Source organism: Symsagittifera roscoffensis, chromosome 7 (genome assembly GCF_963678635.1).
Source record: "Symsagittifera roscoffensis chromosome 7, txSymRosc1.1, whole genome shotgun sequence".
Lineage (NCBI taxonomy): Eukaryota > Metazoa > Xenacoelomorpha > Acoela > Convolutidae > Symsagittifera > Symsagittifera roscoffensis.
This window is the reverse complement of record NC_087068.1, coordinates 29,855,809-29,870,459: the sequence shown is the minus strand read 5'-3', so window position 1 is coordinate 29,870,459 and position 14,651 is coordinate 29,855,809. Positions and strand designations below refer to the sequence as shown.

The window sequence follows — 14,651 nt, the reverse complement described above, 5'->3', positions numbered from 1 at the left end:
TCTTACATACCGCGTTTAGAATTATCATTGCAATTGTTTCAGTCTGTTAAGTGTGTTGTGATCAACAAGCTTGCAGCGTGTGAAATTTGCCTGTGTTTGCAATTATAGTATAATAGGGCCAATTTTGTGTGGTTTTTGACAGAAAATTGGTTGTATAGGGCAATTTTTGGTTGAAAAAATGTGATAGTACTGCTTAAAATAAAAAAGATGAATTGAACTTGGAAAGCATCAAAGTCAAACCGTAAAAAAACTCAAATTAGAACGTGGACATTTTGCAATTTACTTAAACAAAAAAAATCATCACGAACCATGTAAGTGAAAATCAGGGAAAAGTCTTAAAAGCTATTCAAGCTCAAATTTGATTTTTTTTTTGCGGTTTGACTTATGATTTATTCTCAAGTTCAGTTCATTTTTTTGACAAAAGAAAGTGAAACTCCACTATCGAACAGCAAAAGTGCGAAGTTCACTAAGCACGTGAATGACTCCCAGTTTCAAAAGCGGCTTTTTTCTGAATTACTATTGATCCAGTTTTCTTTAAAGTGATAAGTTTAAGAAAAAATGCAGATCATAAACAATTCTTGAAATTCGATGAACTTTTTGAATATAGGTTTTTCTTTCAAATAGAAATTTGCAAAATATTCAAAGTTTGCAATCAACTTATCTTTTATACTTCTTCAACTATCTGATGGCTGTTAATTTTCCTCAATTTTTGGTTGTGCACGTATTTTTGCTTAGCGGAGGTTATGTTATCCAACTTGAAAGGAAAAAATTAGACGGTGATTTTCCAAACTAAATGAAAGAATGTGTTAAATCAGATTAGGGACGCCGTTTGAGCTATATTTATACTTGCGAAGCAAAGTGTTTTGGTACGAACTTCCTGTTTTTCAACCCAAGTCGCGAATAAAAGTGCTACCCTTTTGAATCGGTAGGCTGCGGTAGCTGATGCATTTTTAAAAGTTAATACAGCGGATTCAATTGTAATTCATCAAATGAAACTAAAAAAATTATTTGTTTCAAACAGCAGTATAATGATAAAAAGCTCGATATCAAAAGTTATCAAACTCAATATATCTCGCAATTTTTTTGAAATGCATAAATTATACAGAATTTGGCGTCATGATTTGCATTTTATTACATGCAAAATTGTGTCTTTTTTGGTGCTACTTTTGCTGCATCGAATTGGCAATTTATTAGCATATATAAGTGCGTTTTTGGTGGCTAGTTTTTGGGTATTTTAAGCCGTGGCTGAGTGATTAGTGCGTGAGACTCAAATTTGCTAGGTCGCAGATTCTAATCCAACGCGTAGCCGAGTTTTTGCTAATTCGAGGCTTATTTCTACTTTTGCTTATTTGACATGATAGAGCTGCTTTTTGGTCGTGTTCTTACAAGTGTTTGCGAAGCACAGCTTCGCCCCTGTTGAAATCTTTGTAATTACGTCAAAAATAACCTGATATTTTAAGTTCAGTTCAAAGTCATTTGTAGAAGGAAGCAAATGACGCTTTCCAATTAAAAAAAATGCCAATGGCATTTAGAAATTTGAATGATATTTTGTTTTGAAGAGTTTTTTCTCAGAATCCGTAGCAGAATACATAAACTAATTTAAAATGTGATGTATATTTCTCCAAAAATTCAATTTCAATAGATTGTTTTTCCTCGGTTTCCTGTAGTTAATTGAAATTGTTTCCCATCTTGATCCTAATTTAGCTCTTGATTGTCCCAAAACTGCTTTCTTGAAGCACTGCTTAGCCTAGTGTTCCATTTCAAGACAGTAAGGAGCTAAATGTGGATCAATAGGGAAGAATGGGCGCTCCTCTCCTAATGCGCCTTCAGAAAAATTTTAAGGTCAGTCAGCCATAAATGGATATCTCAAAATAGTACGAAGAGAGGACCCTTCGGGTCGGCTGAGGGTCGAATCCCTGAGGGAGGAGGTTTCCATCCTCCCTAAATCCGCTGCTGCATACAATTGGGTAGGTTTATCTTTTTAATGTCTCGTCGGCGCTTTTTCCTCCCTCCACTGCAATTTTTCATATTTGAAGTTACTGTTCATTTTGTCCGATTGTCATGAAAATTGACATGCAGACTAATTAGGCCATGACAAACATATTTGGTCTTCATATTAACCTTGTAAAACCGCTCGTTACACCATAAACCTCATGTTTGAGTGAGGTGGGTGTAAAAGGAAAAAGAGCCATCTCGTCTTGAAAAAATAATAGTTCGGAAGTTTTTTACCTAAGATGTTTCTGTGCCACTTACATTGTTACCGGTTACTCTGTATTAAGTAATTTCGAGCCGCAAAATATAATTTCTTTGAAAATGTTTATTTTTGGTCTATTGACTTTTGTGATTTATTCAGTATTAATAGTGAAATATATAATATAATTAAATTATACTGTTTTTAAGTTTCGTAAATTAGGCCTAAAGTTAAACATTTAATTTGAACAGCAATTATCAAGTCAATACCTTGGTTAAACCTTTGTTGTGACGATCTGGCTAGGACACCGCAACACATGCATCCCATCAAAATAATAAGCAACAAGCTCGAAGTTGACGTTCGACACGAAACTATTTGATAACTTTTGGCGCCCATTATAAACAATATTTAGTGTCTTATGAAATATGATGAATGAAGAATAAATTGGTTACTTCATAGTTACAGCAATTTTTTTAGCTATTGCTTCTCTAAAACTGGAGGCGTAATAATATACGAAATGATTAAAAAGAACGCCAAATCTATCGAGGTGATACTTCTCTTTTTTACTTCTCAAATATTTATCTTTCTCTAAGTTATACTTATTTGATCACCTGTTCTCGTTGTAATTGAGCTTATGTAGCACTTAGCCGGGATGAAAATTTTGCTTTCAAGCTAAAATTATCACATTTGAGTTACGCTTGTCCATTTAATTGCTTTTCAATTTTTCTTCCCACCTTTTTTGGGCAAAATTTTACCGAGATCAATTAAGCGAATCGTTGTCTAGCATAAAGTCACTAGTGAGTATTGTGATCATTCGCATTGCTTAAAAATCTAAAAGACGCAAAAAAAAGTTATCAAGAAAAAGTATTAACAGGAAGCAAGTTGTCCATTGTTGATTTAACTTGCAGGCTGGCGTGCTGCATTATTAACGATTGGTTGAATGTCCGAGAAAACTGTATTGGTCAAAATATAGCCTGTTAGCAATCGACTGCTTGTCTTTCATTTAGCAATCATGTTTTTGTTCATACTTCAAAATGTACTGCTTTAGTTGACACAGTAGCGGATTTAGGGCAAAAGCTGCCCCGAAATAGCACTTGTCTTTTTTTTTCATTTTCATTAATTTCCTTAGAGCGCACTAATTTTTGTAAGAATTCGGAAAATCTTTTCACGATTGAGTATGTGAAAAAAATCCTCGTACGATATAAGATTATACGATAGACCAGATTTGCACAATAAATTCTACAATTATTCTAACAAATTGGTAATTTTTTTTGCGATTTTTTTTAAAATTGATAATTTTTTAAGTTTGGAGTATTACAGGGTTGACTGATATTAGAGGCAATTCAAGTCCAGCTAAACGCTTTTCTGGATGATATCTGGAAATTTCGTAAAAATAAAATCAAACAAAAAACAGTCAAATTTAGACCGATGCTGTAATTAAGTTGGTGTATTGATCCCAAGTTATTACCCTTGCGATAAGCAAGGGTATTGAAACTGGGAACTATAAGGTTTTCACGTCGTGTCTGTATTAAATTATAATCAGATGTTTCTTTTCTTTTCAATTTTCGCATTTATTCCACATTGCCAAAGAATAAAATTTTTCCAAGTTCAATTATTTTCCTTGATTTTTCAAAATTGAGCTAGAGTCGATTTGAAACCGGCAAAATAATGAATACATACAAGGTGTTGATTTTTCTTTTCGCTCCGCCCAACCCTCTAAGGTTGAACCCTTTGTTGTACCCTAGATATACCCGTTATCATATTTACCCAAATTTCAACTTTTTTTCGGAAAATTGGAAAAATTTTCGTGCCGCCGGAGATTCGATCCTTTGATCTCTAGAGTTTGAGACGAACGCTTTAACCACTATACCATGAGGCCTTTGTTTTTCATCCGAATTATTGTTCCAACTTTGGCTCTTTGATCTTTAATTGCCCCTGTTTGAGTTTTCAAAGCGTAGATCAATTCTGTCGGCGCGAAAAGATCAAGGTCAAGAAATTCAACTGGTTTTGGACTGTTTTGTATCGGACTGTTTTTTAGAACCTTTTTTGATGTTTCGGACTCTTTTGTATGGGACTGTTTTGTATATGCACCTTTCACGTAACTAAATCTGTTCACAGAATGAACAATTGGTTACCAGTATATTTTATATCCACTGAATAGCATGGCTAATTTACCTAAATTAGGTACGGAGGTCGATCGGCTTTAATTACACCGTTTTTTGTTCCTTTTGTTTTTTTTCTAATAATTTAAAAAGTTAATAAATTTTTTCAGAAAATTATTTTTCTGCTTTTTTGTTTGCTTATTGCCCTTCACTTTTATTTTCGCTACTTGACTTTTTCCCGTAAAAAATTCTGTTCCCAGGATCTTCACTTCTTCTAAAGGATCTTCTTCTTTCCGTTACGTCTCGTTCGAGACCTGGATGCCTCCTCCGGAACTAGTCAGGTCCTCAAGGCCCAACTAGTATGTCCTCCATTGGACTTATCAGTGGACAGCCTCTGGAGAGCCCGATAGAATTCCTTGGCCAACATGATCTGTGCCTTGGGCCCGGATTGGTCACTAACGCCTGCACTTTTCCCCAGCAGTCGGCTATTCTGCTTGGGTTGAAGGTGGAGGTCTGCCCGACGGTGTTGCTTACGCTAAAAACACCGCCGGGCCCGAGTCCCCCCCTGGTCTTCAAGTTGAAAATGATGAAGACTAAACTTGCTCAAAGTTTCAGCAGATTTGTTATGGTATTTTGGTGTATTTGTTTTGCGAAAATTGGGTCCAAAATTTTAACGCAAAACCGATCAATTATCGCGTTTTTATTCAATCACAAATTAACCGAAAATTGCTGGTTCAATAAGTGAAAAAGCTTCATCAAAGTGAGTTTCTTACGTAGCGCAACAAAGTTTAGAAAGGGTATAATCTCAAAAAAATTAAGCTGAGTAAAATTTTCGCATTTATTTTTCGCTGAGTAAAATTTTCGCATGAGTAAAAATCTCAAATGTTGTTAAAAAACTGTTTTCAAATAAAACATTTGTGTGTTATATAGTAACAACGACTTGTTTTGGATATCAAACAAAAACAATTTACCTTATTTTTTGGATAATTTACTCTTCCTACACTTTGCTGGGCCACCTAAGAGGCTCACTTCGAAATAATTTAGTTAGTGATCAACTTGGCAGTTCTGGCGTAATTTCTGATTGACTAAAAAAACCTAAAATGATCCATTTTTGGATTAAACTTTCTTTTGGGCCCAAGTTTCGTAAATTAAATTGCACCATATTAGTTTAGCTGAAATTCTCAGCATGTTTTTTCTTCATCATGATGAACCTAAGTCTAACTAATTTGAAAAAAGCGCGTTTTAAACTTCAAGTTTTATGCGTTGTGTCCGGATAATTTAAAACATCATTGTACATGAGACAGAAAACATGTTATTATGTGATGTAATATTCGGATTAATGTTTTTTCTTTTGGGCCCAAATTTCGTAAAACAAATTGCACCATATTAGTTCAGCTGAAATTCTCAACATGTTTTTTCTTCATCATGATGAACCTAAGTCTAACTAATTTGAAAAAAGCGCGTTTTAAACTTCAAGTTTTATGCGTTGCGTCCGGATAATTTAAAACATCGTTGTACATGAGACAGAATACATGTTATTATGTCATGTAATATTCGGATGAATGTTTTTTCTTTTGGGCCCAAATTTCGTAAAACAAATTGCACCATATTAGTTTAGCTGAAATTCTCAGCATGTTTTTTCTTCATCATGATGAACCTAAGTCTAACTAATTTGAAAAAAAGCGCGTTTCAAACTTCAAGTTTTATGCGTTGCGTCAGGATAATTTAAAACAGCGTTGTACATGAGACAGAAAACATGCTATTATGTCATGTAATATTCGGATTCAACAAGAATTAATCATTTAAAAAAATTGATAGTCAATTCAATTTGGTAGAAAATTCCTCCAAATCTTCCAAATGTAAATTAAATAAATATTTCATAGCGATGGAAAAATCCAAATTAAGCTGGGGAAATGTCAGAGATACTTTCAGAAATTACGAACTAGTGTGATCTTATTTACTCATCAAGTCATCACATTTAGGTGTCACAGCTTAAACAAATATGCAAAATCAGCGAAATGGACTAAAAGCGTCCATTGTGACGTTTTGTTTATCGGTCCTGTTTCTTACTACAGTTTATGCTAAGAATATTTTCCAACTTTCTTCTAGCCTTAAAGAACCTAAATCGTTTGCCAAGAGCTTAGATTCTCTTATTGTTAATGGCGATAATGCAACCGGCAGTAGAAATTTTTATGTTTCAATGCGAATTGGAGGTGTTTATTACATTCGATGTGGGGGAAGTATAATATCTTCTTATTGGTTGATTACAGCAGCCCATTGCATCAATCGCTTTCCTCGTACGATAATTTTTGTAATTATTGTATTTTTCAGAAAACATTAACTTGAAAAATGAGGCTTATTTTCTTTCAGCGAATGACACATTTGTTGTTCTTGGCGATTTCACAGATAAGAAATCAAAGAAAAAGAAAGTTGGCGTGGAAAAGTTGATACCACATAAGAGGTATTTATCTCGTAATTTTTCCGAATTATTTTAACTCTTGCGATAAGCAAGGGTATTTCAATCGGGCATTAAACTTTTTGTTCTTAAAACCTTAAGATCTTTGTTCACATAATGGACGAATTGGTAATCATTTTGGATCAACCGTACAATCTCCATCCGCCCCCCCCCCCCTTTCCCCCCCTAAGTGACCTACGACCTACCGTAGAATGCCCTCCCCAACCATGCTTTAAATCTGAAAATTGATTCTGTATAAAATATGCATTTCATGAAATCAAACAAAATAAATTGGCTCTTCTATTTTTGTAGGCGTGATTTCATTTGTATGCTGTTAATTGTTTAAACTAATGTTTCGATTCAATTTTTTTCGGTAAAAAGGTTAACTTTGAATAATTCCCCCGGGTTGACCAAAAATGCTAGTCATACAATTTCCATATATGGAAAAATGCTAGTCATACACTTTCCATGCATTTCCATACGTACAGAAAATTGCATGAAAGGTCTATGATTAGTATTTTTTCATATATGGAAGTTGTATGATTAGCATTTTTTTGACAAAAAAGTTTTCTTTTTTATTTAGTACGATACGCCAAAATTTATGCCAAAACAAGAGAAAAGTTCTTCGAAAATTCGATGACACCATTTTAGCAAAATGTATGAAATTTGTATGATTAGTATTCTTTCATAGACTTAGTTTATGGAATTGTATGATTAGCATTTTTGGTCTATGGAGGTCAACCCGGGCCAGGCTATTGTCAAAGTTGGCTCATAAAAAATTGATATTTTCTCCCCCCTAATCCGATTTAGGGGGGAAATTGTACGGTTGATCCATCATTTCAATAACACCATATTTAGTGTATTGTGTAATATTTGCATACTCGGTATGGGCTTTGGGGGCCTGTTGAATTTTTTTTCAAGAGTATTTTTGTGTCGAGTTTTTTTTGCTAAAATTTCGACGCTGGAAGAAGTCGGCTTTAATTCCGTCGGCTTCTTTTACAATTTTTTTTATCGATTAACTTTCTTCTTTATCATATGGGAGTGTTTGAATTATTATATCAAATTTTAGAAGGGTTTAAATCAACCTCCCAAACTCCTAAAACGTGATAATGACAAACATTTTTTTTGAAAATATCAGTTTCACTCCGACTCCAAAATTGCCAGACTAGTTTTTGTTTTAATGTATCATATTGAATTGCTGTCTGCAATTTTTCCTGATACTTTTGTAGTATTCCTTTAGCTCTACAGTTTCTTTGAGTTAAAAGAGTAACAAATTACCTTTTCTGTTGTCAATTTTTGTAACAAAAAGCTTTCTATTAATTTAAAATATTATTTTCTATTTATTCTACGATGATAATATTGATACATTGCCGGAATCATTCTTTCTAAAATGTATCACTGGCAAGCATTTCAATTACGCTTGTTTTTTGTCTGATCGGAGTTTTTTGGAAATAAAATTAGCGTTTTTTGGCATCAGAATTTTTTGAAATCATTCGATTGTTTTTAGCCAGTGTCTCTTTCTTGTTTTTTCCCTCATTGTTTGGTTCAACTTTTTGAGCAACCTTTTTATACAAGAAGAATAAGTATCAAGAATTTGAGCTTCTTTTTTGATTTTGAAATTTACCATTTTCAATAATTTGGTGATTTAAGAATTTTTTCAGATGTTTTTTTTTTCAAGTGTGTTGTTCTTTTAATATTATTTGTGTTGGTTCTTGGCTGTTTACTAATGGTTTCATCGCGTGCCTTCTGTATAACATGCAGGTTTAAAACATCAATTGGAGCCAAACTGATATTGTAGTTTGTTTATTTTTCAAAAATGTTTTGCGAAAAGTTTCCAATTTGATTTCTTTAAACTTTTTTCCTGGACATACATTTTTTTCCTACGCAAGTGGTGCGAAGCTTTGCTGCGCCTCTCTGTATGTTTGTTGCCTTCAGTGTTTTTGCTTTTGCAATTTGAATTATAATTTATAGTTTCAATCTGCGCTGCACTTTTTATAAATAATTGCATACTGTCTCTTACCGTCAATTGTATTTTAGTTTTGAAAGTTAAATTTCACCGATTTCATTTCAAAAGTTATAGGTATCCAGCCTACCGTCCTCTCTTTGACATCGGTCTGGTCAAACTAGAAAAACCAGTGCCTCGATGGTCTTTCCAAATTCCCCTGTGTTCCTCAAAACCTCCGAGGGGAAGAATTTTAGGCACATGTGGATTGGGATCTACAGTTTATGAGACAACCGAAAGGTTAGAATTATTTCCGGAAATAGCAAGAGTAGCTGGTTGATATTCAAGTCGCGCAGAATGCTCCGACCACAGTTTTCCTTATTACGCTAGCGAGAAGCTAGCATTTTAGCATGAACCTTTTTTTAAACCTAACTTGCAAATAAAAAGATCATTAAAACTAAAAGTGTTCACTTGTCTTACTTTTTGCTAAAATCACGATCTGTATAATTGGAAATTTCATAGCATTTGTTCTTGGCTTTGTTTGTGGCTAATGTTAGGGATAGATTAAGTGCCCGTGGCTGTGGTTAGTTGGTGAGATTTAATTTTTGAGGTTGCAGTAGGTCGTAGGTTCAAGTCCGATACGTCGGCGCATTTTTACTAATTCAAGAAATAATTGTATTGCACTTTTCAGATCTCTAGAGCTGCTTTTTGTCGTGTTCTCACTAGTGTTTGCGATGCGCAGCTTCGCTTCTCTGTAAAATCATGAACAAGCAAAATATGTACGAATTGCGAGTTTTTTTGTATCAAGGTGTCGAGGAAATAATCGAAACTAGAAAGTTTAAACTAGTTTTTTTTTCTGATAAACAGGCTACTTTAAGGTAGGTTTGTTACTGCTTTTCAATGACACCTAATTGTTTCTAAATGTAAAAAGAATTGATTCTCTTGAAATAAGCACAATCTTATTTTCAAAGAAACGATGAAAACTTTTTTTTCTTCATTTTTAGACATTGTTTGTCTGCTAAAAAGACACTGCGGGAACAGGTGTGCCAAAAAAAATCGATTCGCATTGAGACAGTCCGTTTTTTGAGTGAATTGCGCGTTCCTGCCGTGTATGCCTATGCAATAGCATGTCTAAAAAATTCAAAATGATTGACTGATAATCAGGTTTTGTTCTTTTTAAATCAAAGGTGGGAAAATCCAATGTATCTCAGGTAGTGACGTGTGTTTTTTCCCGCTAATTATACGCCAATTTTTACCCGCCAGTTTTGTAAAACTGGTCTTTTGTATGAAGGTTCTAAACCAAAACTGAAAATTGATCATTGTTTCCATCTGTTGAAAATGGATCAAATACCTTCGCTTTCAATAAATTTTTTACCACTTTTGATTTTGTCGCTCTTTGTTTGCTCTTTTTTGACCCTCTTGGTACTTGCCGCTCTTTTTTCCGCCAAAAATATACTTAATTGCATTTCATATTACTTCAGAGTTACATCCTGTGCTACTTGCGCAGTAACCGGCTATCCTTGTTTTTTATTGAATTGGTGTAGAATTTTTTCTGATTCTTTCGTGTGTTTTGTCGACAACATTGATGATCAAATTTCCATGTTTTGAGAAACTGTCCAACCCAAGTTTCTAATGGTGATTTGGAAAATAATTAATTCAGTTTGAAGTACAGAAACAAAACGTTACAGAGTTTTAAGGCTTCTGATTCACATGAGCTTAATGCGCTTTTCTAAATGAAGATTATTATGCGTTAACATGCGGTATTATGCGCCGCATAAAAAGACCGAAAGCCATGCTCGAGCCGAACAAAAACTCAGCGCCGACGAGAGGCTCAAGCGTTGTTAACTTGCCAATCCCGTGTTTGAAATCTACAGGCATTAAAGAAAATTAAAGAAGTTTTGCTCTAGTTGCGCATGCTAATCATAATGCCCCTGTAAGTAAACCCTAAAAGAAAACCCTGCTTGTAAAAATTAAGCCTCTTTACTGAGCCCAAACAATATTGTACCAATATTGCACATCTTCGGCTACGTTTTCATCACCCATTCTTGTTTGAAGACCGGAGGTGCTTCAGGAGGCATTTTTGTGGGAGAAGCAGCAGAGAATGTGGCTCACAGGACTGAGGTATTCAAAAATTAATATTTTTGAAATTTTCGTTTTACAATAGTTGACAAATTAGTTCTTCAACAAATTACAAATCATAGGAAGCTTACTTATTTTTATTGACCAAATTGTAAAAAAAATGAATGTTTCACACTATTCGCTCGAACATTAATCTTCCCAATGATTAAAAATTCATTTCTCTTATAGTTTTCGAATTATTTTTTTAACGAATGAGACTCTCCTATTTCAAATCATAAGAAGTGAATTTATTGTCATCGACAGAACAAATCTTAGAAAAATACTTGTGTCTCAAAGTTCATTATCTTCGAAATGATTTAAAAATCTTTTTAGTCATATTTTTTATCATAAATAGGTGTCCAGATCAGACCATTTGTGCAGAGGACATCATAATGGACACCAAATTAGGATCAGGCGACAGCGGGTCCCCTCTCTACGTGATGAGTGATGACTTCGCCTGTGCTTTGGGCGAGGGGGTGCAATGTTTGTTGGGAGTGACAACTCACAGACGCAAAATGCTCTTCGAAGATGACTCATTTCAGTTTGAAATGTACTTTGCAAGCATTCCTTATTTTCACAAATGGATCACAAAAAACATTCTGCAGAACTCATACTAGTTATTTGTGTTGTATGCAATAGATCGTTAAACTATTGTGGTATAAAAAAATTTTGATGCTGAAAAAGATTTAAAAAGTTTTATGGTTGTTTTTCTGAAACAAGGCAAAGCAAAAGAAGATAAATAAGTGCGGGGTGAACGGCTAATGCCCAACTTGCCGAAAACTCGGTCTTATAAAATGCATAAGATAATTAGGTAGCTCTCTCATTAGTAAGTTCTTTTTTTGTTCCACTGTCGGCTTCAACAGTAGCAGAAGTTGTAACCCCTTTTTGGTAACCTAGCATAGTGGTAAGGCATCTACTTCGAGATCGTCAGATCGTGTACTCGATCCCCTGCCATGGCAATGATAGTGTGAGAGTACGAGCTCAAAATTGATCTCTATCTGCAGATCTACCACAAGCTGATCGATTTCGGCTGCAATAGTGGTACCACGTGACAGTTCTAGATGGCATTCCATACCTTTCATGGATCCTCTGCGAATCACAGAAACCAAAATTATTGTTCCAACTTTTGTAACGAAAGTAACGGAATATTTGTGCTCGGGTGGGTTTTTTCTTCGGACAAATTTCGATTTTTTTAACCGGCCAATTTTAAGGGATTTTTATATAAATATCATTCAAAAGATATCGTTGTTCTGAGGTTAAATTTGAAAAGATACTTCACCTGTGAGTATTTTTGGTAAAGTTAAGGGGTTTAAAGATTGCCATTTTGGCCAATTTGCGAAATTTAATGCGCGATATATTTCGAGCTATTAACGCGTAAGCGGAGGTTTTATTCGTCTTAGAAATCGTTCCAAATTGGTTAAAAGAAGCTCATTTGAATTTATATATTTCTTAAAAGGAGCGAAAGCTATGCTTTTGTACTTTATATGGCGTGTGGGGAAATGATTTCACAAAAAAAAACCTCAAATTAAAACAAAAATATTTAATTTTACATTACGAGGCCAAACTGTACATTCTGTGCATTGTAAACGGATTCCGCGACAGACCAGAATCAGATTTGTGGCGGAGACCGCAACATTTCTACTTTTTTGCTCTTCTTTGCTGCTTTGGATTCCACAAACAAATACTTAAAACATTGTACCGCTCACAATCGCTCCAAAATTAGGCAAGTTTGCGGAGTCTGCAATTGTTTTTGCGGAATCCAGAAAAATTTGTGGAATCTACAAATGAAAAATAAGATATACGTATTGTTACAATGAGCTGATGCGGAATCCGCAAATTGTAAGTGGAATCCGCATTTTGTTTGCGGATTCCACTTATATTTTCGGATTCAACTTCGTTTTGCGGATTTTACTTACATTTTGCGAAATCCGCAACATATTTGCTTGTTGCGGAATCCACAACTAAACAATTGTGACGACAAAATTTACGTTACAGCAAATTTAACGCGGAATCCACAAAACTTTTGTAAAAGGAATCCACTTACTTTTTGGAGCATGTTTAAAAATTTGTCCTTGGAATCCAGGAACATACAGACACAAAATTGTGCGCCTATCCAGTGCACAGTTTGACCTCGTAATGTATTACATTTAATTTTTGTATGTTATTACTGCTCCATAGACCTTAAAAGGCAGTCAGAACATTCAGGGCTTCGCCCTGATACGAGCAGTCTTGATATGATTATTATTATTTATTATTATTGCTTTTTAGTGTGATGGTGGTATATTACTTTTCAGCTCACTGCTCCTAAGCTTTGTTTAATTTGATGTACCAACAGATCGCCGATAATGATACTCTAAGAGCATTACTTAATATAACGATTGAGTCAGTGTTGAACTACATCAACCGTTAAGTATGTGGCTAATTTTTTATTGTTTCAAGTAATTTTACGTTTTTTCAATCACTACTCTTTCTTCCTTTGCTAGAAGTATTTTAGTTCGATTTCTATGAATGGTAACCAACTAAATAATGTTTTCGTTTGGCTCGCTTTTATTTTGTATGCCTTCAAGAAAAATGATCATTTGCTAGGCTATGATAATGATATGGAAAGATTCCGAATCGATCATGAAATGAGATCGAGCAGAAAAACAACCAAAAAATCTTTGTGAATCTCGAAAAAAAACTGCAATAAATTTCGGCTTTCAAAAAAATGTAGAAAGTGCCTACAAAACGTACTATTTGTATAATGCGTCACGAGGAATCTAATTTGGTGCTCACAAAAACGACGCATTGCGCACAAACTCAAAACTGCAGCGTTTTCGAAACCCTAACAAAACTGTGTAAGTTGGTTGTCATATGGCAAAACGGTACTCGATAGAATTTGGAACTATGTTCAGACTCTGAGTACTGCGAAGCGCAAATATGCCTGATAGTACTGATTTTTATCTTAGATATGTAAGTTTAAGGGTCATTAAAGAATATGCAAACGGCTTTCCAACATCATTTCCAATTTCTACAGCTAGCTTTTGCGGTCAACACGCTGGGTAAATCTAGACCCTCCAGATCAAAATAAAGGAGGTTTTTACAACCAGTTAAATACGATACAGGTTAAATACGATCCAGGCTCATACAACAGTAAATCAAAGCTATTTTACTGAAACAAGTATGATACACTATATCCATAGCGATATGGGAATGGCATTGGTATTATGCTAGAAGGTTACAAAAATCAAAATGGATTTTTATTGGAACTTTGGCGTCCTAATTGAGCGAAAAAAAAGACATTGAAAGTAATTTGAACCAATTAAATAGATTGTATTGTTTTTCTGCGAGATTTGATCACCTCAACAGTCCTCGTAGGTGATCATTTAGGGCAGTGGCGTGCGCAGAAGTTTTTCTAGGGGGGTGTGGGTGGGGCGGTTTTCAAAAAAAATTGAAAATTTCCGACCTTTTTTTGGGCCGACCAATTTGATTTTCAGAGCGCTCTCCCAAAACACTACAACGACCCTATTTTTTCGAAAAGTTTTGTGCGCCGCAGGCAAATTTTTCAGGAAATCATGCCAAAAAAGGCGTTTTTAGGCACTTTAACCCCTCAGAATTAGTCATATTGGCGCCAAAGGCAACTTTAGAAGAATTTTGATGTTGTTCAGCGAAAAATGGATGTCATGAAGATACCGAAGGGGGCACTTTGTGGGGGGAAAAATGTGGTAACCTGCTTTGAGGGGGAAGGGCGGTCGCAGTCAAATCACTGAGAAAAAATGTGTCCTCCCCTAAATACGCTACATCCATATATATACATTTAGAAAATCAATTCAAAGCCATTGGTATTCGTGATATTATCTTAAA

At 34.7% G+C, this 14,651-nt stretch overlaps 1 protein-coding gene across 1 annotated transcript; it reads left to right on the top strand.

Moving 5' to 3' along the window:
- The first annotated feature begins 6,266 nt into the window (after positions 1–6,266).
- On the top strand, positions 6,267–11,425 carry LOC134851983 (chymotrypsin-2-like). Its single transcript, XM_063868258.1, has 5 exons — positions 6,267–6,590; positions 6,664–6,754; positions 8,829–8,990; positions 10,746–10,811; positions 11,164–11,425. Exons 1-5 carry the CDS (start codon positions 6,296–6,298, stop codon positions 11,423–11,425), a joined length of 876 nt encoding a protein of 291 aa, XP_063724328.1. The 5' UTR covers positions 6,267–6,295.
- The last annotated feature ends 3,226 nt before the right edge of the window (positions 11,426–14,651 follow it).

Bases quoted from the DNA above. Each gene is read 5' to 3' on its own strand.
- LOC134851983 (XM_063868258.1), top strand. From the start codon at position 6,296: ATGCAAAATCAGCGAAATGGACTAAAAGCGTCCATTGTGACGTTTTGT. The intron at 6,591-6,663 runs GTACGATAATTT...ATTTTCTTTCAG, and splicing joins TTGCATCAATCGCTTTCCTC to CGAATGACACATTTGTTGTT. The intron at 6,755-8,828 runs GTATTTATCTCG...CAAAAGTTATAG, and splicing joins AAGTTGATACCACATAAGAG to GTATCCAGCCTACCGTCCTC.